This window comes from Equus przewalskii, chromosome X, assembly GCF_037783145.1.
Source record: "Equus przewalskii isolate Varuska chromosome X, EquPr2, whole genome shotgun sequence".
Lineage (NCBI taxonomy): Eukaryota > Metazoa > Chordata > Mammalia > Perissodactyla > Equidae > Equus > Equus przewalskii.
In genome coordinates this window covers 26,204,293-26,231,058 of record NC_091863.1, presented here as the reverse complement: position 1 = coordinate 26,231,058, position 26,766 = coordinate 26,204,293, and the positions used below count along the sequence as shown (strand labels likewise).

Genomic DNA, 26,766 nt, shown 5'->3' with positions numbered 1-26,766 from the left:
TCTATGAGCGATGATCTTGGAGCTCCCCTCACTTGCTTGGAGCAGAAAGATTGAAGCAGAAGAAGCCATCACACTCTCCCCCTGGGCCATGGATTCAGCGTGACTATGTTTCTCTCCCAAATCTTCTCCAAAGAATTTTAGAATAAGTGGGGTTGGTGGAGTAATGAAGGAAGGGCTAGCTTTCCTACATCTTTTGTAAACCCTTTTGAGATAAGTCTTGTTACTTCCATCTCTTAGAATGAGAGGAACTTAGTACTTATTGTTTTCAGCTGAAGTCTCAGTCAAACTTCTAAGATAACAGAGTCCAATATACTTGTGACCATAATAATGGAGCTTCAGGATAACTCGTAAATTAAGTAAGAGTAAGTATAGGAGGAAACAGCTGATCAGAAATGCTCTCAAACGCTCCAACATAATTTAGTCAAATTAAGTATTTTTTTTCATCTTTTTTTTTAATTGCAGTAACATTCGATTATAACATTATATAGCTTTCGGATGTACATCATAATATATTTCAAATTCTGTTTAGATTACATCATGTTCACCACCCAAAAACTAATTATAGTCCATCCCCTCACATGTGAGCCTAATCACCCTTCCCCCCCCCCACCTTGGTAACCACCAATCCGTTCTCCATTGCTATGTGTGTGTTTGTTGTTGTTGTTATCTTCTACTTATGAGTGAGATCATAGGGTATTTAACTTTCTCCCTCTAACTTATTTCACTCAGCATAATATCCTCAAGGTCCATCCATGTTGTCCACAAATGGCCAGATTTCATCATTTCTTATGGCTGCATAGTATTCCATTGTGTATAAAACCACATCTTCTTTATCCATTCGTCCCTTCATGGGCATCTAGGTTACTTCCAAGTCTTGGCTATTGTGAATAATGCTGCAATGAACATAGGGGTGCAGGTATCTTTATGCCTTTGTGTTATCAAGTTCTTTGGATAAATACCCAGCAGTGGGATAGCTGGATCATATGGTAGATCTTTTCTTAATTTTCTGAGGATACTCCATACTGCTTTCCATAGTGGCTGTACCAGTTTGCACTCCCATCAGCAGTGTACAGGGGTTCCCTTCTCTCCACATCCTCTCCAACACTTGTTGTTTCCTGTCTTGTTAATTATAGCCATTCTGACTGGCGGGAGACAATACCTCATTGTAGTTTTGATTTTCATTTCCCTGATAGCTAATGATGTTGAGCATCTTTTCATATGCCTGTTGGCCATCCGTATATCTTCTTTGTAAAAATCTCTGTTCAGATCTTTTGCCCATTTTTAAATTGGGTTGTTGGGTTTTTTGTTGTTGAGCCATATGGGTTCTTTGTATATTTTGGATATTAACCCCTTGTCTGATATATGGTTTGCAAATGTCTTCTCCTAATTGTTAGGTTGTCTTTTCACTTTGTTGATGGTTTCCTTTGCTGTGCAGAAGCTTTTTAGTTTGATGTAGTCCCACTTGTTCAATTTTTCTTTTGTTTCCCTTGCCCAGTCAGACATGGTACTTGAAAATATGCTGCTCAGACCGATGTCAAAGAGCGTACTGCCTACGTTTTCTTCTAGAAGTTTCATGTTTTGGAGTCTTACATCCAAGTTTTTAATCCGTTTTGAGTTGATTTTTGTGCAGGGTGTAAGGGAATGGTATACTTTCGTTCTTTTGCATGTGGCTGTCCAGTTTTCCCAACACCATTTATTGAAGAGACTCTCCTTGGCTCTTGGCTCTTGGCTCCCTTGTCAAATATTAGCTGTCCATAAATGTGTGGGTTGATTTCTGGCCTCTCGATTCTGTTCCATTGATCTGTGTGTCTGTTTTTGTGCCAGTACCACGCTGTTTTGGTTACTATGGCTTTGTAGTATATTTTGAAATCATGGAGTGTGATACCTCCAGCTTTGTTCTTTTTTCTCAGGAATCCTTTGGCTATTCAGGGACTTTTGTTGTTCCATATAAATTTTAGGATTCTTTGTGCTATTTCTGTGAAAATGTTGGAACTTTGATAGGGATTGCATTGAATCTATAGATTGCTTTAGGAAGTATGGACATTTTAACGATGTTAGTTCTTCCAATCCAAGAGCACGGAATATCTTTCCATTTCGTTGTGTCTTCTTCGATTTCTTTCAACAATGTTTTATAGTTTTTGGTGTACAGATCTTTCACCTCTTTGGTTGAGTTTATTCCTAGGTATTTTATTCTTTTTGTTGCAGTTGTAAATGGGATTGTATTCTTAATTTCTCTTTCTGCTACTTCGTTGTCAGTGTATAAAAACGCAACCGATTTTTGTATGTTGATTTTGTATCCCGTGACTTTACTGTATTCCTTTATTATCTCTAAAAGTTTTTTAGTGGAATCTTTAGTGTTTTATAGTGATAAAATCATGTTGTCTGTAAAGAGTGACAGTTTCACTTCTTCTTTTCCTATGTGGATCCCTTTTATTTCTTTTTCTTGACTGATTGCTCTGACTAGGACTTCCAATACAATGTTAAATAAGAGTGGTGACAGTGGGCATCCTTGTCTGGTTCCTGTTCTTTAAGGGATAGCTTTCAGTTTTTCTCCATTGAGAATGGTATTTGCTGTGAGTTTGTCATATGTGGCCTTTATTATGTTGAGATCCTTTCCTTCTATACTCATTTTATTTAGAGTTTTTATCATAAATGGATGCTGTATCTTGTCAGATGCTTTCTCTGCATCTATTGACATGATCATGTGATTTTTATTCTTCATTTTGTTAAGATAGACTTGTAGATGTTGAACCATCCCTGCATCCCTGGAATGAAACCCGCTTGATCATGATGTATGATATTTTTAATGTATTGTTGTATGTGATTTGCTAGTATTTTGTTGAGGATTTTTGCATCAATGTTCGTCAGTGATATTGGCCTGTAATTTCCTTTTTTTGTGTTGTCCTTGTCTGGTTTTGGTATCCGGATAATGTTGGCTTCCTAGAAGGAGTTAGGAAGCCTCCCCTCCTCTTCAATTTTTGGAAGAGTTTGAGAAGGATAGGTATTAAGCCTTCTTTGAATGTTTGGTAGAATTCACCATGGAAGCCATCTGATCCTGGACTTTTATTTTTTGGGAGGTTTTTGATTGCTGTTTTGATCTCCTTACTGTTGATTGCTCTATTTAAATTTTCTACTACTTCTTGGTCCAGTTTTGGAAGATTGTATGTTTCTAAGAATTTATCCACTTTCTCCAGATTATCCAATTTGTTGGCATATAGCTTTTCATAGTATTCTCTTATTATCTTTTGTATTTCTGAGGTGTCCATTGTAATCTCTCCTCTGTCATTTCTGATTATATTTGAGCCTTCTCTCTTTTTCTCTTGGTGAGTCTAGCTAAGGGTTTGTCAATTTTGTTTATCTTTTCAAAGAAACAGCTCTTGGTTTCATTGTTTTTTCTATTTTTTTTTTTAGTCTCTATTTCATTTACTTCTGCCCTGATTTTTATTATTTCCTTCCTTGTGCTGATTTTGGGCTTTGTTTGTTGTTCTTTTTCCAGTTCCTTTACGTGCACTGTTAGATTGTCTATTTGGGATTTTTGTTCTTTGTTGAGGTAGGCCTGAATTGCTATAAACTTCCCCCATAGAACCGCTTTTGCTGTATCCCACAGATTTTGGCATGTCGTATTTTCATTTGTCTCCAGGAATTTTTTGATTTCTCCTTTGATTTCTTCATTGACCCAATTGTTATTCAGTAGCATTTTGTTTAATCTCCACATTTTTATGGCTTTTCTTGTTTTCTCCCTGTAGTTGATTTCTATTTTCATACCTTTGTGGTCAGAAAAGATGCATGGTATTATTTCTATCTTCTTAAATTTATTGAGACTTGCTTTGTGTCCTAATATGTGATCAGTCCTGGAGAATGTTCCATGGGCATTTGAAAAGAATGTGTATTCTGTGGTTTTTGGATGGAATGTTCTGTATATATCTGCTAAGTCCGTTTGGTCTAATGTGTCCTTTAAGGCCAGTGTTTCCTTATTGATCTGTTTGGATGATCTATCCATTGGTGTAAATGGAGTGTTAAAGTCCCCTACTATTATTGTGTTACTGTCTATTTCTCCTTTTATGTCTGTTCATAATTGTTTCATATATTTAGGGTCTCCTATGTTGGGTGCATAGATATTTACAAGTGTTATTTTTCTTGTTGGATTGTTCTCTTTATCATTATGTAGTGCCCATCTTTGTCTCTTGTTACAGTTTTTGTTTTAAAGTCTATTTTTTCTGATATAAGTATTGCTACCCCCGCTTTCTTTGCATGGAATAGCTTTTTCCATCCTTTCACTTTCAGTTTGTGAGTGTCTTTAGGTCTGAAGTGTGTCTCTTGTATGCAGCATATACATGGGTCTTGTTTTTTTATCCAATGGGCCACCCTATGGCATTTGATTGGAGCATATAGTCCATTGATGTTTAAAGATTCTATTGATAGGGGCTGGCCCCGTGGCCGAGTGGTTAAGTTCGCGCGCTCCGCTGCAGGCAGCCCAGTGTTTCGTTGGTTCGAGTCCTGGGCGCGGACATGGCACTGCTCGTCAGGCCATGCTGAGGCAGCGTCCCACATGCCACAACTAGAAGAACCCACAACGAAGAATACACAACTATGTACCGGGGAGCTTTGGGGAGAAAAAGGAAAAAATAAAATCTTTAAAAAAAAAAAAAAAAAAAAAAAAGATTCTATTGATAAATATGTATTTATTGCCATTTTGTTAGATTTTTTTTCTGGGTGTTTTAGTAGTTCTTCTCTGTTCCTGTCTTTTCTCTTGCTGTCTTCCCTTGTGGTTTGATGGCTATCTTTAGTAATATGTTTGATTTCTTTTGTCTTACTTTTTTGCTTGCTTATTATATGTTTCTGATTTGTGATTACCATGAGTATCCTATTTAATATTCTATGTATATAGCAGTCTATATTGAGTTGATAGACTCTTTAGCTTGACCTCTTTCTAAAAGCTCTACTTTTTCACTCCCCTCCTCCCACATTTTATGTTTTTCAAATCATATATAGTCTCTTGTTTAGTGTGTGTCCATCCATTACCCTCTTATCATTGAAATAGGTGATTTTAGTAGATTTGTCTTTTAACCTCCATATTATCTTCACAGGTAGTTAATCTGCTAGCTTTACTATATTTTTACCTTTACAAGTGATTTTATTGCCTTTTTTTGTTGTTTTGTTTTTTTGATAATAATTTTTTTTAATCTCTATTTGTGGTCATTGCTTTCCCAATTAAATAAGTCCCTTCAGCATTTCTTGTAGAACTGGTTTCTTGGTGATAAACTCCTTTAGGTTTTGCTTGTCTGGGAAGCTCTTTATCTCTCCTTCCAATCTAAATGACAACCTTGAAGGATAGAGTATTCTTGGCTGTAGGTTTTTTTCTTTTTAGCACTTTAAATACGTCGTGCCATTCTCTTCTCGCCTGTAGGGTCTCGGCTGAGAAGTCCGCTGATAGCCTTATGGGCTTCCCTTTATATGTCACTTGTGGCCTTTCTCTTGCTGCTTTTAGGATTCTCTCTTTATCTTTAATTTTGGACATTTTAACCTCACTCCTCCAGGGAAGCCTGCATGCCTTAGGTTGGCTCCCACCTGGCCAGCTGAGAAGCTCTGCTGTTCCCAAAGGTGGCTTTTTTCCTCTCCAGCAGGAATTTCTGCCTCTTCCACCTTAGTCAAGACTGTCCCTTGTTGTGGGGGTTCTTTTTATCCAGTTTTCAGTTTTCTCTCCAGGGTAATTTGTCCAAAAATAGTTGTAACCTGGTTGCGTTCGTGGGAGGAGATGAGTTCAGAGTCTGCTTACACTGCCACCTTGACGAGATCAAATTAAGTATTCTTATTACTTGGTGCTTGAACAGATTAAAACCTCTTAATAGGTGACAAAGAAAAACTAAAAGGAAGCAGCTGTATCAATTGCCCGCCCAGAGAACTTGAGGCTCCAGAAAGTAGAACTCTTTGGGCAGGACAATCTGTGCAGAGAGGTGTGACTGTCAAATAATATAGATTATTGGCCTCTCTTGGGTCTTCACTTTAGCTTCTGAAGAGCCACAGAAAGTAGAATTTGCTTTTAAAACATTTCTTATAGGACTTCCACCCCCCAGCCAGTGTTCATGAGAAAAATGCTTACTCCTTATAGCTCTGTGTTGCGCATGGTAGTGGCATTCAGGTGAGGCAAATTAATACTCTCCTCTGAGAAGAAACTTCAAAAATTTGTAGTTGCTTTCTTTTATTTGCATCAGAATTTGGCACATAGTTTTCTTTAGTTCATGTACTACTAAAATTCCTGAAAGAAATGAGGCTTAATTTTAACATTGGCTAAAATTTGCATTACTTAGGGAAAAGAAAGTAAAACAGTGCTGAAAATCAAAGCATTTTAGAAGTCCAGATTTCACTGACAAGTACTTAATAAACAAAAAGTTAGTAAGTGTACCATTTACTACAAGATGATCATAAACAATGTTCCAATTTTTTAAAGTCAACCATCTGACATCTGTGCTTTTTCCCTTATTTTCTAGAAATATTAATGAATAGAATTTAAACAACTCCTAGGTAATTTGTCTTCACAAAGGGCCTGAAGTTTTCTTCCTAAATTGAAGCAGAACAGGCACGAATTTGCAATTCTTGAGAAAATCCACACTCCAGACTTCTGAGAAGCCAAATATCTCTCAAAATCCCAACTGACTAAAACAAATCCCTTTTTTTTGGCATAGGGCCAATGAAAGGATAAATTTTACAGTGTTAAGCCTGAATCTGTTGAGTAATTTAAAAAAAAAAAAAAGAGCCCCCTGATGCCTGGCACATAGTAGGCAACCAAGGAATATTTATTACATAATTGGATAAAAACAAAGGTTTGTGAAAGGTGCTAAGAAGTCAAAGTACATCTTTTGCACACTCATGCTTTCTAATACCATAAGACTTACGTCACTCTTGCACCACCCTACAAAGGATTCCACAGCAAAGAGATACCCAATGAAAACCTCCTTCTAAGACCTCCACCCAATTGGTCCTCCACAATCATATTTCAGGCATCAAAATTCTCTTTTTCCTCTTTTCCACCAAAAAACACAAAAGCAAAATAAAACAATAACACACTCATAAAAGAGGAAACAAAGAAAATAACGACAAAATTTCTCCCATTTCCAATCCTAGGTCCCACAGATACTGCAGGAGAGTTATTTTTATGGCCTTGAACTAACTCATGGCCATGAAAACCCTATGAATAGCAGCAGAACATTGTCTAATAATAGTGCCAGAAGGTGAGAGGATGGCTCAGAAAGACCAGGCAGGGTTCCGCTCTGCTCTACAAAGGGTCACTAGAGGTAGAATCAACTTAATGGCACTAACAACAAGAAATGTAACTCATGCTATATTGTGAATTAACTTTCTCAGGACCGAGCCTTGATTTTAACAAACTTTTTTGTAATCCATATGTATATATATTTTTTTAATTTGTGGAGTGACCAAGAGGGGAGTTGCAGTCAGTGTAGGATAGGGAATTTTGGACAGAAGCACTTTTCTGGCATTCTTTACTTCATACAATGTAGATTTGTTTTTCTTCTTTCTTTGACTGAAAAATGTTTTATCCTTGCATTCTACTAGATTTTTTTTGTCATTTGGTTGCATTATTCCTGTAGTGAGAGATTATGTGTATAGTTTAATTCTTCAAAATATTATGTGCTTAATAAGTATTTGCTGCTGGCTAGAAAGCTTAACTGTAAGGGAAATATATCTTTATAATGATTTTCTTAGAAGGTCCTAATTTAAGAGTGAAAACACCCACATTTCTAATTCATTTGCAATCCTAAGCTTACCTATCATCTCTTAAATGAAATAAAAATGATTATCTTTTATAGTGAGTTTAATAAGTATAGTAAGGCTATAAAGCTTCTTTAATTAATGATTATTTGTTAAAAGTGATTGGGGTTATTTGTCTAAATTTTTCTCTATTTTTAAGCCTGCATTTATATTGAAGTACATTTATTTTGGTTCAAATTCCCAGTTTATATTTCACATGAATAAGTTATTGTTCCACAGTTTCTTTGGCACACAGCACTCTGATTTAAGTGTTTGTAACATTGGGGCACAAGGGTTAATACATTATTTAAAAATAGAAATGTGAGGAATAATCAATTTACTGTGGAGACAGCTTTCCATTGCCAAGAAAAATCATTAAACTTTTAATTTTATGTTGCAGAGCCCTTTGAGGAAATAATAATTTATTTTCACGTATGTTCATTTTTTTTGCTTAATTTTCTTTGAATTTTCTCTGAAAACCAAATTAAAAGTTTTTTCATCATGTTTTCCTTGGTAACCATTACTAGGATTTGATTTTCTACTTTTATATTTTTGCTGTTGATTGCCAGTCCTTTATTGTCTTCCTAACTCTCCTCATATTTGCTATTTCTGTCTAGCTATATGATTCCTCTTATTGCTGAGTGGATTAGCTAAAGACATGAAAGAACATTTTTAAACAACAGTTGAGCAGTATTCTGGAACAACAACAAAAATCCGATTATGGTTCAGGACTTCCTACCAATTCCATTCAATGAGGCAGCACAGGTCAAGTGGGCAGAGTGTCCTAGAAAACCCCAGGCCTGGCATCCCATCAGCTTCTGCCTAACAAGATGTTTAGAAATAGAGGGCAATTTATGCCATGAGTCGTTGAAAGAATTCTGCAAGTTTGGATTGACATCAGGTCTTTTCACTCCCTGAAATAATCAAAGAATCTGAGTAAATCGGTCTCTCTCATTGACTGCCAGGCCAGGCAAAGAACCAATCCACCTGAGGTCAACTCTGCCATCATCTCTTAGGCTGCTTCATTCCTTTCAACTGATAGAATCTCATGAATAGAAAAAGTTAGATTTCTAAAAATAATTTTGAGGCTAGTTATGTGGTTTAACATTATGCTTTATTATACCATATTCAATTATATTAAAATTCTACAGATGTGAACAGAAGAGTAGGCTGTTTTTGCCTTTAGCCAGATAAAGGACCTGATTTAAACAATGCCTAAGTAGGCAATTACTACATGCTGTGATTGGAAGGTTTCTCCGGCTGCCTGTGACAATGGTGAAATTTTATCATTAGCGATAAATTTCTCGGGAGAAACTGGGGTAGGCTACAGACCTTCTCTTCTACAATATAGAGAGCTCTGATTAAAGCTGTGAGCACTGTTATCTGAATTATTATGTGATGCAACTTTTAGTTGAAGTTTTGACTGAAAAAAAAGGAAACTGTTTGAGTTAAAGTACAGGGCAAGGTCTTGGTCACTGATTTGGATCAAGTATTTTAATAGAAATAGATTAAAGGTTGCTCCAAATAGTGTTCCATTCTATTCTGACACTTTTAATGCAAAAAAAATATAACAGGAAGATCTGTTCTCCAAAGGATATATCTCTGAGTGGTAGTGACCTTTTTTTTTTTGAGTTTCTTTTGTAAATCCAATTTTTGTCTTTGACTTCTTGAACTCTTCTCTGCTTTCTCCATTAAAAAGCCTTGTTACACCATTCATCCAGTCATAAACAAAACTATTGGCCTTTTTTCTAGGAACTGATATTGAGCAATGAACAAGACAGCCATAATCTCTAATCTCATTAGAGTTTATAGTCTGAAGTAGAGGGAGACAATTAATGGGAAATTATAATATGGTGGGATACATGCTAACCCAGAAATAGAAAGTACAAGAGAGAACATAGGGTGTCAGGGACAGCCACCTGGAGAGGGAGATGTCCACATTTCCGAGGTAAGACTCAAAGGATAAATGTAAATTAGCCAGTAAAAGTAAGTGGAGGATGGGATTATTCTAGGAAAAGTGAACAACATGTTTAAGGCCAAGTATCAAGAGGGACATAGTGTACTCTGGGACAGGAAAAATAAAATTCCTCTATCGCTTGTGCAAGGTGTAGAAGACACCAGCAGGGACTATGAAGGGACTTTTAAGCCATATTGAGGAGTTTGAATTTTATCCTAAGGAAATAAAGAATCACTAGAGGATTTTAAGCAGAGAACCATCATTTCATTTTAGTAAGAACACTGTAGCTACTTTGCAGATGGGTAGTGGCAGGGTAGGATACCAGCCAAGAATCTAGTACCATATTTGAGGCAAGAGATGGTATTGACCTCAACTAGGATAATGATGGTGGGGAAAGGGATAAAAGGATAGAATCAAGAAATATTAGGGGGGCCGGCCCAGTAGCATAGTCCTTAAGTTTGAGTGCTCTGCTTTGGCAGCCCGGGGATCACAGGTTTGGATCCCAGGTATGGACCTAGCACCACTCCTCAAGACATGCTGTGGTGGCATCCCACATAAAGTAGAACAAGATTGACACAGATGTTAGCTCAGCAGAAATTGTTCCTCAAGCAGAAAGAGAAAGATTGGCAACAGATGTTAGCTTAGGGCCAATCTTCCTCACAAAATATTTTAAAGAAAGAAAGAAGTGTTAGGAGGTAGAAGAAAGGATTCGTGATTGGTTGAGTGATTAAATGTAAAATGGTGGACATGATAGAGGAAGAAGAAATATCCAGAATTATGCCTAATAAAGGCAATGATTAATTATAAATCACTGAAATAGGAAAAAAAAATACAGAGAAAGAGAAAAAGCAAGTTGGGAAAGTGGGAAGTAGATGAGAAGGGGACACACAATGGGTCCGTAATTGGTCTGTTGTTGTTTTGGTGGCTGTAGGACCTCTAAGTGGAAATGTCAAGTAGGGCAATATATAATCAAGTGTGGAGATCAAGGAGGAAATCTGGACTGGAGATGGAGAGTTGAGAGTTGTGAGTATATGAAGTTTATTGAATCTGAGAGTATGAGTAGAATGAGAAAGAAGGAAAGCCTAGGACAAAATCCTAAAAAAGATTTATGGTACAGGTAGAAATAATGAGAACATCCTCCCCACTCCTGCAGCATCACAAGACTTCCAGCTCCTTTTCCCTTGGTCCAGAGGCCTTTAGCCTTATTCTTGCTTTAGTAACATTGTGTTCCAAGTTGACTTCATTACAGAGTAGTGACATCTCCAATATCTTGTAAGCTTAAGAGCCAACATTTATATTCTTTATGTAGTATCTAATATTCTTTATATCATATAAAAAGCAGGATCATTTTTAAACCACCAGTCGTGGTCTTTGGGAAGGATAGTTCTTTTGTACCAGATAATCATGTCTACCTATTGTATAATAAAGAAAAATACTTTATTTGATGCGTAACTTAAGGAATTCTCAATAAGTTGCCTGTCCCATTCCTTACTTTTATAATTACTCTTTTAAAGGTGAACAGATCCTTGAAGGGAGTCTCTGCAATCTGTTCAGCATGCTATTTATACTTGAAAAGTGTTAAATTATCCTAATCATACTTATAGTAACAATCAAGATTCATTGCAGCTATATTAGGGTTACTTATTATTTGTTCTACTTCAGCAGTAACGCAAATCCAATTGTACAAGCAATTTCCATAATCCAAATGGTGGAAGAAAGTAGGGGAAAAAAAGACCATGCAAAACTGGTTGAAATAGTATTCAAAATAAATCCTTAACCAGATGGTTATCTAAAATTCTCTTTGAAAAGGAGCTGGTTCTGAACAGATTGTATATGTGTCTCACTAGTGGAAGTGGATTATCTATCTTGAATTGGATTGTGATGACGATGACCCTATTCTAAGTAAACCAAATCTCTTGAACTATATAATGAGATCAAGAGGAACATTCGGCCTGAGAACGACAGATTGCAATGACTGAAATGATTTCACCAATGTTTTTTTCAGCCTCTTTCCTTGATGTGCATAGTATTGTGGTTTTGGCCTGCAGAAATTTTGGATCCTTTAGTTCTGTGTGCTAATTCTTTTTTCTTATTTTTATTTTTTTAAGTAGAACTGAATGAGTGGCAGGAAGCTGCGAAATCTATCTTACAGAAAGGTGATTGCGGACGAATCTGGAATCTTTATTTACTTTGCAGCAGGATTGCAAAAAAACTATAATGAGCAAACATTTAACTGATTCATTCTTATTTTTTCTTTTCTTTAGGCTGTGAGGAGGCAAAAGTTGCTTGAACAGAGTATCCAGTCTGCCCAGGAAATCGAAAAATCCTTACACTTAATTCAGGAGTCCCTCTCATCCATTGACAAGCAGTTGACAGCTTATATTGCCGACAAAGTGGATGCAGCTCAAATGCCTCAGGAAGCCCAGGCAAGTAGAACTAGGATTGAGCTTCTGCTCTTTTGTTTTAATTATCTGAGCAAGAATGCTGAATTTCTAGCTTACAATTTATTTAACTAGCTGTACAGAGAGTTATTTGGTTGACTAATTTGAATATTTGGAGATAAGCAGCAAAAAGAACTCTAGATTAGTACTAAGATTTATTTTTGAAAGTATGTAATGGGGGAATTTGAAATAGAGACACTTAAAAGACAGGGGCGCTGTCACACCAAAGTCTGTGTTTATCAGTATTTTCAGACTATTCTTAAGCTGGAAGGAAACCATAGCAATGTAAATTGTAAAAAAAAGTATTTTTAGTGGTACTATTAAAAATGCAGGCTCAAACATTTTATTATCAACTCTTCTTTGTTATCTTGGAATCACAAGTCATATGATCTCTATACTGTTCTACATTTAATATGTTGCAAGTAATTAACAAGAAATTAGAGATATAAACTTACATTTTATTACTAATAGTCATACTATATATACTCACATGTACTCACACACACACACACACACATTCAACTCTATTCAGTCTTAATTATGAAATGTGGTAAACTAGTTTTTCTAGAATGAGAGTTAACATAGTAATGAAAATAAATCTAAGTTGACTTTATACTGAGTAAATTTAGGCTATATCTAAATTAACTTTCACCCTGGGAAGTATTTTTTAAATGCTTTATTTCTATTTTAAATAACATTTAAATATACATAAAGTATCACAGGTATTATTTATTTAAATGTCTTTAGGATTTTCTGATAGTAAAGTACTGTGGCAACTTTTCAAATCTTCTGTGCATAGTATGAACCCAGTGACTTAGACCAATGTGCTATGATGTGAGGGGCATTAGAAGATTATCTACCCAGTCCAGAGGCCCTGTCTTCAGTAATTGGTGGAGATATCTGAATGTTTTTACTTTAAAATCAATTTTGGGGTAAAATATTGGATGTATCATTCATGGTTACGATGTAATTATAGTGCAGTGAATGACAGATAAATTGGTGCCCAGAGCATCAGTGTACACAATAGCACGGGTTAGTTTACCATATTGTCTGAGTTTGACCAAAAAAGTCCCTGAGAATATGAGACAGAGTACAGATAGTTTTGATAGGCTTAGAAAGCCCAGAGCGGAGGGGCTTCTCATTGACCATTGCAATAGGGGATCAAGAAAGTGAAGTTTGGGAAGAATCCTGATCATAAAATCTTCAATAGCTTTTCACTGGGACAATGGTAAATACTCTGGTAACTGGGGGGATAGTAGCAAACACACTTGAGGATTTTAACTCCCCAGTATAAGCATTTCTTCAAACTTACATAAGTCTAGTCAAGTTCTCCAGCATTAACTACTCCTAAGACTGTCCCAGTTTGAGTCACATAGAAAATTTTATAGTCAGGCCTTAGAAAAATGCCTGATAGGAATGGGCAATTGTTACTGAATTGGGAAGACTCACATGACTATAAACTAAGGACAACGAAGAACTGCTTTCTTTAAATTGAGTGACATGAATTTGGAGGAATGTTTCATTAAAGACTGCTCATGACTTTCTGAATGTAGTTAAGGAAAACTCCAAACAATATAAATATTCAATATTAAAACTGGACATTTGTACTATAGAATGTACAGAGTTATTTTTTGAGGCTTGTAGAACCAAGCTATGAGCAGCAAATTTGAGATAGGCAAAAGCTATTATTGTCTTTGACAAAAATGGAAGCTTTTAGGAAAAAAAAATCTTGTTTAGCTGAAAGGGTTGTGGACCCTGAGTGTTTTTAATTTAGATATGAATGCAGGATTCTACAAACAAATATAACATACAAGTTTCTGATAACATAATATAAGGTGTTTTGTTTGGTTTTCTCAAGTAAAAAGGCTAGAGTAAAAATACTATTAATTATAGCAGTTCAAATTACTTGCAAATAACAGCACACAGGTAAATTAAGAAATTTCAAATCTACTTGAAAAAAGATATTTTAGAGTACTAATGAGCTCATATCCATTTTCCATTTTCTGTGCCTTTCTGTAGTTGCACCTGCGTTTTCAAGATAATTCTTGACTTTGAATTCCCCAAATGATAATATTTCAGATTGGAAAATGACAGCCACCCAAAAGCTATTGAAACATTCTTCTCCAAGATTTTATTTTAAGATGACAACAAGTGACTTGTTTGCTGGAACAGAGTTATCGAGTACTCAGATTTACTTCAAGGATTGCATTTTCTGAAGCTCAATTTGAAACTCCCTTGAAAGAAACAAGTAGAGAGTAAAGAGGTTGTCTGTGAAGTAAGAACTTAAGCACAGTATGTCAGACAAAGAACCCACTAAGAATGCCACTCATATGACATTTTTCTAAGCATATATAATTGGGGCTAGTTTTTATGCTTTGTATTAATAAAAAGCAATGTGTTTCTTGAAATTTGCATAAAAGTTTATTGCTAATTAAAAGATTAGTAGGCTTAGCTTTCCCTTTTCAGAAACGGAGTATTTAGTTTAATACATCACTGAGGAGCAGGACAAAATGAATGGCATTGCCATATTTGGTCATCTTCAATGTGTGCTCAGATTTCCTGTCACATACCAGCCATGTAGATTTGTGGATGTCTGACTCCACCGTGTGGTGCACTGGTAGTTTTGCTACTAAATTTAAATTTCTTAATAGAGCCTTCTTTTTCTGCCTTTTAAGATTGTTTGAGAATCTCAGGTGTAAAAAATTCTCGATATTGAGGAAATGTATAGAATGTGTATAACTTTGTGACAGGTATTCTCTTATATGTAAAAGTAGAGTAGATTGAGATACTTCCTTGGATTCCACTTGCATTTATAACTGAAAGGCAGAAATGAGCTTCCCACTGCCTCAGCATGTTAATTGATCAGTTATCTGTCATGATAGAGAACTGGGCCTTCTAATTCTAAATTGGGTTTAAAATATTCTACTTTTTTGTTTAGTGACATGAGTTTACAGGAGTAAAGTTTAATCTTTTAGACAATAAAACTACATACTGCAAGGATATCAGAGCATACATTGACCTGAATATTTTATTTCAAAAAACGTAGCTCTTAACCAAACCAAAATCCTAAATCTTGTGACCACAGTATCAGCTTCCCAGTGCCATCCCATATAAAGAGAGATTTTTCTTAAAGTACAAAGTTAAGATGACATCTTATTGATTCAAATAGAATAAAGCAAATGGGGAAAACTCTTCTAGACATAGAAATCAGAAACTTACGAACTGTTTCAAAAATAGTATGATTAAAATATAAAAACCTATGAATGTTTCTTTGAAAAAGTTTTACAGAATAAAACTCATCAAATTCTCTAACTGCAAAGAAACACATGAATGTAGCTGTTTACTCCCTAATTTTCCTGAAGAACATATTGAACCACAGAGATTTAGTTTTAGCATCTAAGGTCTGGAAGCAAAAATCCAAGTACCCAGGCCGCACTCAAGGCCAATCACGTCAGAATCTCTGGGTGGACTCAGTCATCAGAATTTTTAGAAACTCCCCCAAATGATTCTAACATGTAACCAAGGTAGAGAACAACTTTGGATACTTCGTTACTGGTAATGGCTGAATTGCTCCAGTCTTTTTTTCACGTTACACTTCGCACAACTCTTTGATAAAGATTCTCACCTATGGCTGTATCAGGATATCAGGATTTCAGTGAGATGGATTTGGGGTGGAGATCAAACTACTGGTGACTTTCTCTCCTATTTTGATTATCCCCTTACTCTTATGAGAAATGGGTAAAGCTAGAAAACATAGATGAGATCTCCCGCATGAAGAAATTAATTTAGACAAATAGAATTTTCAATATGGATGTGTGAAGATGAACTTGGCTTGGTTTTCTTGTTTGCTCCTTTTTTTTTTTTCTAATTCCACCTATATTAATGTGCCAGTTAGCTTGGATGCGCCTCTAAATCATTGTAGGAGCCATGACGACTATGTCTAATTACAGCCTATATGAATAGTCTGTAATTCTTAAAATTATGAAGATACTTCAATCTGCACTTCTTTTCCTTTTCCAGTAATTTTCTATTTTGAATCTCCAATATGTAAATATGGGCCAACATGGGTACCTGTTGAAATACTCCATATCATTATGTGTTGATGCACATTTTATGGAGGGAACATGACGCTGTTACTTGGATTGCCACAAGAAGCGGTGTGGGCTTTCCTAGCAGTGATTGCAGTAGCTAAACTCTTCTATTTCTTTTGTCCTGCAAACTCTTGATCCCATCAACCTCAAGTCCCGCAGAGTAGATTTGTGTGCATGAGTAAAGGTAAAAAATAGAGCAATTTAGGAAACAAATAGATTATCATCAATGGAGAGGACCTAATAATCAACATAGAAAAGTGCTCCTGTATTTCACTCATCAAGCTAGGACTTTTGGGTATTCCAGGTCTACTACAGACCAGATTTCTTCCATCTCTTTTTCCAGCTCATTCACAATGTAGCTAAAACTTAGTATCAATAAAGAGAAAAAAGGGATCTTGTTTTTACTAGAGAAATGTTAAGCCTATTGTATTAGCTGCACACCAAAATAATTCATAAGTGAGATATTCTTGTGTTTATTGAAGCTAAATCTTATAACTCACTTTAAATATATTTGGTCATATATAAATGTAAGCATTGCAAACTATCAAAATCAATGGCTTAAAAAATAAAGACCAAAATGCAGGTTTTGGTCTCTCAGATTAAGCTTGACTTAATTATGGAATAAAAAAGACTTTTAAAATGTAAATAGGCACGTTTGATTGCCAAATGGCTCAGAACGGTCTAACTTTGCAGCCTACTTCACTGATTTATGAGTGTAAACCTACATAGAAAAATTCATTCAGGATTTATGTGATAATGAAATAATTTAACTACAGAAGAAGAAAATGGTGAACTTTTACAGAAATTTGGGTCCTAGTGCTAAACCCCATGTAACTGTAAGAGAAATATTTTCTTTTCTTTCTCCCTGGCAACATAGATACCATGATAAACACAATGCAGTTAATTTTAAGTCTGCTCTAACTTTGAAATACTACCTCTGTGTGTTACTATATAGAACTGATTACTCCCCAATTTAGAATGACTATTATTGTTATTTTGACACGTGTAATAGTGTGGGAAATAACCACAAACAAGAGTTGCAGAAGATGCAAAAGATTAGAAACGTGCCACACATCATTGACTGTACTTGGAAAACCCACACAGTGTCATGTCCTTACAGGATGTATAATGATAAGGAAATGGACATCTTTCATATTACAAACTCAAAAGTCTACATCCTAAGTCTGCAGTTAAATTGTAGCATCCTATTTTGGAAAATCTCTCTACAAGTGCTAAATATAAAGGTGAAACCAGCAACAGCGTAGTATGGTCACAGTGAAGATGTGCAGTACTCTGAATATTTTGAGGCAATTTAGATTCCACCTGTTTTTCCTATTTTCTCTTATACAAATGGATATTTCTTGCAAAAATAGCTGACAGAGAAGTTATACATCTAAAATGCGTGCCCAGATAACACTTGTCATAGCACGCCCTGCTCTGTTTTCTTTTTAGCATTTATGACTGTTTTTCTTACTTATTTTTAATTTTGTTCCCTGTCCACCTCCATTCCTTACCCACCAAAGGTCAGCTACAAGAAAGCAGGGCTACGGAGCAGGTCCTCAATAAATATTTGGTGCATTCATTCAATTCCACAAAGATTTGGTCACTAAGTATGTATTGGCCAGACGAATGTGCCAGGAACTGTAAAAAAAAAAAAAAAAAAAAAAAAAATAGGCAAAAAAGTAGGCAAGCTAAAAATGGGCCTTGCCATCTTGCCACTCATAAGATAGCAGGAAAATGATGAAATTTAAAGAATTACTGGCCTACCAAGGTTATCGTATCATCAAGAACTGTTTTTAAAATCGAACTGAAAAGTGCTTTATGATATTGTCAAGGTTTGGAGCTTTGGAAAGGCTTCCAGAATATTTCAAGTAGTACACAATAGAATTTTTCACGTGAAAAGGAAGGGTTAGTGGAAAGTACATATTCCAGCCTATCCATATATTACATATTTTCAAGGACTGTACTGTGTGAATGGCTACTATTTTCAAGGCATCCGCGTTATTTGATCATTACAACAAGCTAATGAGGTAGATAAGTCAGATATTTATGTTTAAGCGAATAATTGAACAGGCTAGATTAGTGATTTAGGAGTTACTGCAAATGGACGCACAGAATCAGTTGGGGGAAATAGAAATGTTCTAAAAATCAAATTGGGGCAGTGGTTGCACAATTCTGTAAATTTACTAAGATTCATGGAATTGTAAATTTAAAACAGGTGAATTTTGTGGTATGTAAATTATACATCAATAATGCTAATTTAGTAAGAGACTAATAAAGATTGTCTCAAGTAATATATTTTAAAAAAATACTTTCAGGTTACCAGTAACTTTTTCACTTCATTGTTTTGATGTATAGTGAAAGGTGAAATGTGAGGAATTTTGTTAAATAACCTGGACTTAACTTAAATGGTAGATATTGATCGACCATACTAGTGTTCACTATAAGATCTTATGTAGTAATATCATAATGTTTCAATTATTCATCTTCTAGTGCATTTAATAGATTTCACTTCTAAAGCATTTTTACTGAAGCTGGGACTTTGACTCAGATCTGCTTTCTCCATTTTGATGATTAGCTCTCTACCAAGCAAAATTTAAGCTATAACTACCACAATCCCCTAATATTTCTATGCAGTATTCCAAATTTCCCCCCAAAGTTTTGTCTCTCCACTTATCTAATTTTAAAAGTAACCATAGTGCCTATTTGTAATGGACTATTCTATTATCATCACTATTATTTTCATTATCATTCTTATAACTAAGAATAACATCATTTCTCAGGCGTAATAAAAGAAATAATTCCACACAAAGTTCACTTTTTTATTTTTAAAAGGTAGTATCATCAAGTTTACTTATAAAAATTTACATGTTTTTCCCTTCTGGAGATTTATGGCCCACTTTTTTTCTTTTCGGAGCTTAGAAGTTTAACCCGAACTTAATAAACCACAGAAATCTGTTTTTCCAGAAATCTGTTAATATACCACAGCACTCATATGTCAAGGAACAAGTTTGGGAAACACTAAAATAGAATGTTTCCTTCATACCACTCCTCCCCCCATTCCTATTAGCGTAGTAGGAGTGGGATGGAAGAAGATGGTCATCAGGTAATTTCTTAAAGTTCCTAACACAAAGTTCCACCACAGTACTTATAACTGAACTAAGGCAATAGCTAAATGTACTTTGGTGGTCTTAAGATGTTTGCTATTATTGCATAAATTTACACACACATGTAATGTATATGTATATATGCACACACACATACACAAATCTATATTGCTTAATGAATATGTATGCCTCACAAACCTGAAAAGAGCCTGTGGTTAAGTTGTTAGACTCTAACAAGCTCTTTGGCCTGTTGCATATTCCTGATAAAAGTCAAAACTTCTCTGTCTGACGAATCTTAGTTTATAAGTAACATACTTTCTAATTCATCTAATCAAATTATAGGAATTTTTTTCAAATAGTAGTAAAAAGCCGTGTGAATGTCTTTTCTACTTATTGAATAATTATAAAGTATCATGTGAAACTTTTCAAAATTATATGCTCACAATCATAATTACATGATTATCATGTCCCTTATGTTTTAAAGTACAAATTATCTAATACCCTTTAGTGCATTTTTTGCCTTTAATTTTGTGAGTTTGAGTTGTATGTGGCCATTTCCCCTTCTTGAGGATGCCATTTCAAAATTACTATCTGTTGAAAAATTTCTAATGTAACAGTGTTAAATTTCTCCATTAATAGTCTCAACATGACATCTTCTAATATTTTTTCTTTCTGAAATATTTTAGTTATTTTCTTTGGAATCACTCTCTTTATTTGACATCACAAAAGCCCTTATAATTATTTGATATGAAGTTTCCTTTATTCCATTAAATACTTTAGATGGCTACAGTTTAATTTTGCTTGCCATCTTCTGTCATTAATTTGATATATGAGAATGGTCTGATGAGGTAAATCATGGTAAAAAGCCCTGCTCTCTGCTCAGTTAATTGTAAAGTGCTATATTGGAAATGTCATTAATGTTTGATTGATTTTTAGTTCTATAATTTGCCCTTTACCATCTTTAGTGGAAAAATGGTTATTTCCATTTCCATTGTTGTTTCTTATGAACATAATTACTGTATTGTCAGATGTCTTTTTTTGGTAATGGCATGATGATATAATTTGCTTTATGTTATTTCACTTTTATGAAGAAAAATTAGTGATCCTGAAAGGTATTGCATTGAGAACTCCTATTAGAGCATACATGGCTGTTTCAAATCAGTAGCCCTGATTTGCTGCTTCCTTTCATTTTGCTTCTGTTGGAAATGATTGATTTTATATGAAGCCACGCTGGCAATTTCACAAGATCCGTTGTTTGTTTTCTTCAAACACTTACCATCCATATCCAGGTAGATGTATATTTTAGGTGAAAATACAAATCAAATTTTATAGCCTTTAGCTCTTGAGCAGATCTTACAAATCTGAAAGCTAAGTATGGAAATCATTTTCCTTTGGATTAAATCTTCCGTTCTCAATGTTTTCTTTCACAATATTCTTTTCTTTCATTATCTGATCATAATGTCAGGAAAGATAATGTAATGTTGGTCATTTTTATTAGAAGGATTTTTAAGTAGGAGATAATCCGTTCTGCCTGGAAGTTTCCATAATACTCTGTTATTTAAACAAATCGCTTATCTATTTCACAATAAGCCTGCCCTCAAAGTGATAAGCATTTTTTAATTATGTGGTTCCAGAATAATAAAGTAAGTGGTAAACGATATCCTAAGTACAAACTAAAAATGAATTATCAGTTCAAAGTAAGAATCGTGGAATTAATTTGTAAAAGTGCCAGCTAAATATAAGTGTGATGCGTATTATACAACCTTCCCAAAGTGGAATCAATTGGAAATATGTATCCATTTTTATTTTATAACTTTAATAATGAATTATGGTTAGCGAATATATTCATTAAGTATATTAGATAGCTCTTCCCAAATCTACTTGTGTGATTTGCTCTGCCAAAAAAAGCAAAAGGATAATTTGAACAAAGAACTATATTCCTCTTGGATATCACAATGTATATTAATATATAAAATATGATGAGAAGTTCTATAGTACAGACACATGCTTATCCTTAATTTCCAAAATATATTTGGCCACGAAGCTCTTTTCATGCATGATCTACTTAATTCATAAAGAAATTTTGATCTCTAATCATATTGGAACAGCACTACAGATATGAACATTTTTCTAGAAGTGCTGCCTATAAATATGATAAAGTCTCAGTTCTATATGATGTTCAGCCATGATTTTTTCAATTTTAATGATTTTAGTAGTGGTGACCTTTCTAAGAATATAGAAATTCATCCTCTCAACAGTCTATCTAACTACTTAATATAGATATGAACATTTCAAAGTCCATATAATGTTTTGCACCTAGTTCCAAATTGCCACACTTTCCTTTTGCTTGTTACTTGGTCCTTCACATCCCCTGGTGACAGATAAAAGTCAAGTATTTGGTTGTATGTTTCTATTGTTTATGTATCATGACAACAGTATGACTCATTTGGAAAAATGTAGAATTTATCATCGGAAGACCTGTGTTTCAATGATCACTTAAGTTATCTTGACTTTGTTTTGTAATGCCAAGTTACTAGAGGCAGCTTTGAGGGGCAGTCTTGGAAAAAAAAAAAAGATATACAAATTATAAATACAAAGTTAAATGCTGAGTTATAGAAGAGTCTTTTGCAGGTGAGGAGCCCTAAAACTTAAGGTTCAATAACTTCACATTAATTCCTCCTGGAGATAGTGATTCTTACCCACATCCAGTCTTTTCTTTCATAAAAGTAAGCATACTCCCTCTGCACACTCCAAACTCAATCTTTGCTAGTGTGGTTCCCATAGCCTGGAATGAGATCCCATTTTCTTATTCTCTACTCCTCCAAAACCCTTTCTTAACCATATGTACTTTAAATTATGCCAATTTCCTAAAAATTTACCAGATTTTATAGTAGAAATTAATATTACCCTTTGCTTTTATCACCTAGCATGAGTTTTTCTATTATATACATGCATGTCTGCTTTGTAATTTACTTATTTCTCTATGTTCTGTTTCCATAGAACAAAGCTTCCTTAGGAATAGGCTCAATGGTTTTGCTCTCACTCTGTGCACTTGAGCAGTAGATGCAGAACTTGTTTATTGAATTGACGAACTAGATACTATTAATATACAAATAAGATTAAATATCTGTTTTGTCTGATAGATGTCCATTTGGAGGCTACTGTTGTTTTTCAATCATAATTTAAAAGGCAGGATAATTGTTTATAGGGCATTGAGTTAGCTACTTCCTAGCTATATTACCTTGGACAAGTCAACATGTCTACTCTCATTTGTAAATGAGGATGATAAATACTTATCTTAGTTTGAATGGGCAATTAAATGAATTTATGTAAAGTGTTGGTACATAAACTCACACAAACGTCTGCTTGGTGATGATAATGATGATGATTTCCTACACTGCTCTTCTCTTATCCCTCTAGTGTAAAAGGCCAGTGGAGTATGTGTCTATTTCATTTTCTCCTCTACTATACCTTGGGTGATGAACAGATGAAAGAGTTGAAAAAACAGGTAGACATACACCATTAAGTATCAGGCCCTCAACTCTCTGAATATTTTTTTGTTTTTCCCTCATCAATTTCCTTTCCCAGTCTCCATAATGGCTATTCAACCTTCGTCTCTTTCCTTTAGACTTTTCCTCGACCCTCTCCTCGCTCATCTTCAGCAGATACCAGGGGTCTCATCCTTATAAAACAAATAGTATATAATGACACTGACAATTTATGAGTAAATGTGCAAACAACTTGAACAGGTATTTTTACATAAGCTACCACATCTAATCTTTTTGACTAAAACCAGTGTAGCTATCTACTGCACACATGAGAATTTTTCTGGATATGTGACTACAAATTATGATAAAGCTTCATTGCTGGCTTGTAATTATCATCCTCAGTTTAGAGATGAGAAAATTGAGGCTCAGGAAAGTTTGGTGCTTTGCTCAGGTGGCAAGTCAGAGTCCTGAGATTTAAGTCTAAATTTCTCTTAACATTATTCTGTTCTGATTCCCAGAGAACATCAAGTAAGAAACATTCCACTTCCTGTCTCTCCAAATCCAAAATAGATCTTTATGTGTTACCTTTGGATTCTTAAAAAGTGACACCTCTCATCCTGTCAATATTTTTCCATTGATTTTTGATCTTTGTCCTTTACTCCATTTCCTCTTGCTTCCCACAGGGTTTTTCTAATCAATTATCCTCTTATTTTTTTTTTTTAATTGCTTTTTCTATCGGGTCCTCTCACATAGCCTTAAAATGTGTTCAAGTCTCGTTGGCCTGAATTTCATTATGTAGAGAAACAAAAGTCTTCAAAAATGATTTCAATGATTTTTATGAGGATGCTTCCTCATCCTTAATCAGTTTTCAGCTCTTGAAAGCCTGATTTCTGCTCTCACCATCCACTGCCTCTGTTCTAGCTACGGTGCTCATTGATGAGCTGATGTGCCCTTGTTAATACTTGTCTCATTTGACCTGTCTCAAAGTTGACGTTGTTGATCTCTCCCTCATTCTTAAAACTCTTGTATCACTTGATTTAAGTGGCACCCTCTCTCTTTCCTGGTTCTTCCTCTTTTAGATTGTTCCTTCTCTTTCTTTAGTGCTTTCCTTCTTCTCCACAGTCCTTCAATTCCAGTGTTTTCCGTAGTTCCTTCCTAGCTGTCCCTTTCTACTTCCCTTTAATGTTTGAGCACACTAAAAGAAATATTAGTGTTATATTAGTTAGTGAAATATTAGCAATTATACAAGTATACATTGCTTTTTTGAATATGTGTACACACATTTGTAGCTATAATTATTAATAAAATGCCAGTTCATTTCAAAGTATTATTGAATTTATAGTGACAGTCTCTCACTATCATTATTGGATTGAGTATAAGCAGTAGAAGTATTATCTGTGATTCCGATCAATTTTAAATTTTAAACTTTATCTTCACATTGAAAATCCTGGAAACCTTTCATTTAGACCATGAGGTTATTTAATACCTGATTCCTACGTACATTTCCAGTTATATTTCTGCCAATGTGCATTCATTCCCCAAACTGTTCATGCTATTCAGTGCCTCATCTCTGCACCTTATTTTCCCTTAATCAGGCATGCTTTTGTTTTTATAACTTTCATCTCCTTACATATCCAGTATGCTATTCAGGATGCTTAGGTACGAGTAACAAAATTGAATTAACTCAAGCAAAAACCAAAATGGGGGAGGGAGGTTTATCATAAGGATATAGGAAAGTCTCAGGAAAACCAAAGGCAGGAATAAAGCTTTGACTCAGGAAGGAACTGGAACCTGTGTTTTGGTTACTTGTAATGACAATTTATCATAATTTTCTAGCGGTTTTGTGGTTGAAAAGGTTAAGCTGGGCCTTTTCTCTTGGGGTCTTTCATGTGATTGTAGGCAGTTGTTAGCTAGTATGATAGCAACCTGTAAGCTCAACTAGGGTGGATGTCCAAGATGACTCACTCATATGTCTATCAGTTGGTGATCATTGTCAGGTAAAAGCTCACCTGGCATTGTTTACTGAAACACTTACCTATGAACGCTCTGTATGACTTGGGCTTCTCAGAGCATGTCAGATGGGTTCTAAGAGACCACCCTAAGAGTGAGCATTCCAAGAAGGCAGAAGTAGAAGCTGCTAGCCCAGTTAAGGACTTTTCCTGTAACTGGCAGAGCAGTTTTACCCTATTCTATTGGTCAAGGTAGTCAAAGGACCAACCTAGATTTAAACAGGTGAGGAAATAAACTCCACCTCTTGATGGGGGAGTGGTCAAAGGAGCATGTGCTGGAATTATTGTTGTGGCCATCTTTGGAGAATACCATCTCTTTTAGCCTATGATTGGAAGCCATCAGTATTTTTGTTTCTACTTCTCTTTTTATGTATCTGCTTCTTTCTTCTCTCTCATTCGTGGACCTTTGCTATTCCTCAATTGACGATGCAAACTAGGGACTTCCTCAGCACAGTCTCCTAGCATACATGCCGCAGTCCCAAGCACCCACAGAATATGACCAGACTTTCTTCTGTCAGTTCTGAGAGGAAATATGATGGTCCTAACTGGGCACAAGCATTCTCCATCTTCTAATCATCCATGACTTGGAGGTGGCCAAAGTTATGTGGCAGAGACTTGGTTGTTATTGACTCGCCTTTTTGAGGGAGTAAGCATTTTCCACCTGAAATGTCATGACCATATACCCCCCCCCCAAACATCTGCTACTCCCAGCAATGCTTGCTAATTATTCAGAGTTCTGCTTTAACATCACCTCTCCATTACATCCATTAACTTCCCTGTATAAGTGTCACTCCACTCTACATACTTCCATTAAATTTTGTAGATTTTTTAGCATTTCTAGCACTGTGCATAATGTTACCATTCATTAACGTCAGTCCCTAACTCCTAGATTCTCTGGTTTCTGGAGAGTAGTACATACCGCTATTTCTTACACAAGGTAGTTCTTCAACTAGCTATTATGTATACTATAGAGTATGTAGTTATTATATGTATTATATATAACATCTAGTAAAAGATAATATGCATTTACATGAGTCTTTTATCTATTTTAAGCCAGAATTCTAATTACTGAAGTAATTTATATTTACTTTACCTTTATAATTGTTAGGATTGATACGCTAATGAATAATATTAAGGTATATCTGTATATTTATACCCTTGTATCCTAAGTAACTCCTTCATCACTTAACCCATTTTCTTGGGATAATTCTCATCACTCATTGCAGGGTTGTAGGTCTCTGCAGTAACTGCCAAGCAAACTACTGTCATTTTCTAATAATATGTAAGAGTTGACTTCAATTGGTATAAATTAGGTTATACTAATAAGTATTTTACAAATTGTTTTGCATGGAAATTTTATGGGCAATGTAGTGTAAGTTAATCAATTTCTTCTTCTCTAACTTATTTATGATAATCTGACAGTGACTGAATTTTAAATAAGAATAATTTGGCCACTAGCTGATGTTTGCTGGATCTCACAGAAATAAATGAATGAATTTATTGTTTTGGTCTCCGCACACTGCAGGATTTGACCTGTAACTGGCTCAGAAGTGTATAAGTCAAATACAGACATACTTTTGAATATAACGATCAAAAATATCTTTACTCAATATAGAAAATATAGAAATATATTAAAGTTAATTGAAGTTCAAAAATCGAACTCTGTAGGAAGCGGTTAAGTATCTATCAGACAGAAAGTAGTCCCAATTGAGGCATTTGCCTTCTCTTTCCTAGATCCATAGTTTCCCTGATATTTAAATGAAATATGGCACAGAATGACTGAGTAAAGATCCCTATTAAGGAATATTGTCCACATGCAACTTTCTTATTATATCTTATCCTTGTCACAGTTAGCTTTTTTAAAATAAAAGTTAACATCTTGTCTTTGATCAGATTTGAGGGTAAA

At 35.0% G+C, this 26,766-nt stretch overlaps 1 protein-coding gene across 8 annotated transcripts in view; it reads left to right on the top strand.

Moving 5' to 3' along the window:
• Window positions 1–26,766, top strand: part of DMD (dystrophin) — a 2,264,041-nt gene that overhangs the window by 1,062,898 nt on the left and 1,174,377 nt on the right. For all 8 annotated transcript variants that reach the window (XM_070604303.1, XM_070604310.1, XM_070604305.1 and 5 more), the window contains one exon: window positions 11,989–12,150. In XM_070604303.1, the coding sequence (XP_070460404.1) occupies window positions 11,989–12,150 (162 nt within the window). The remainder of the gene's footprint in view (window positions 1–11,988; window positions 12,151–26,766) is intronic.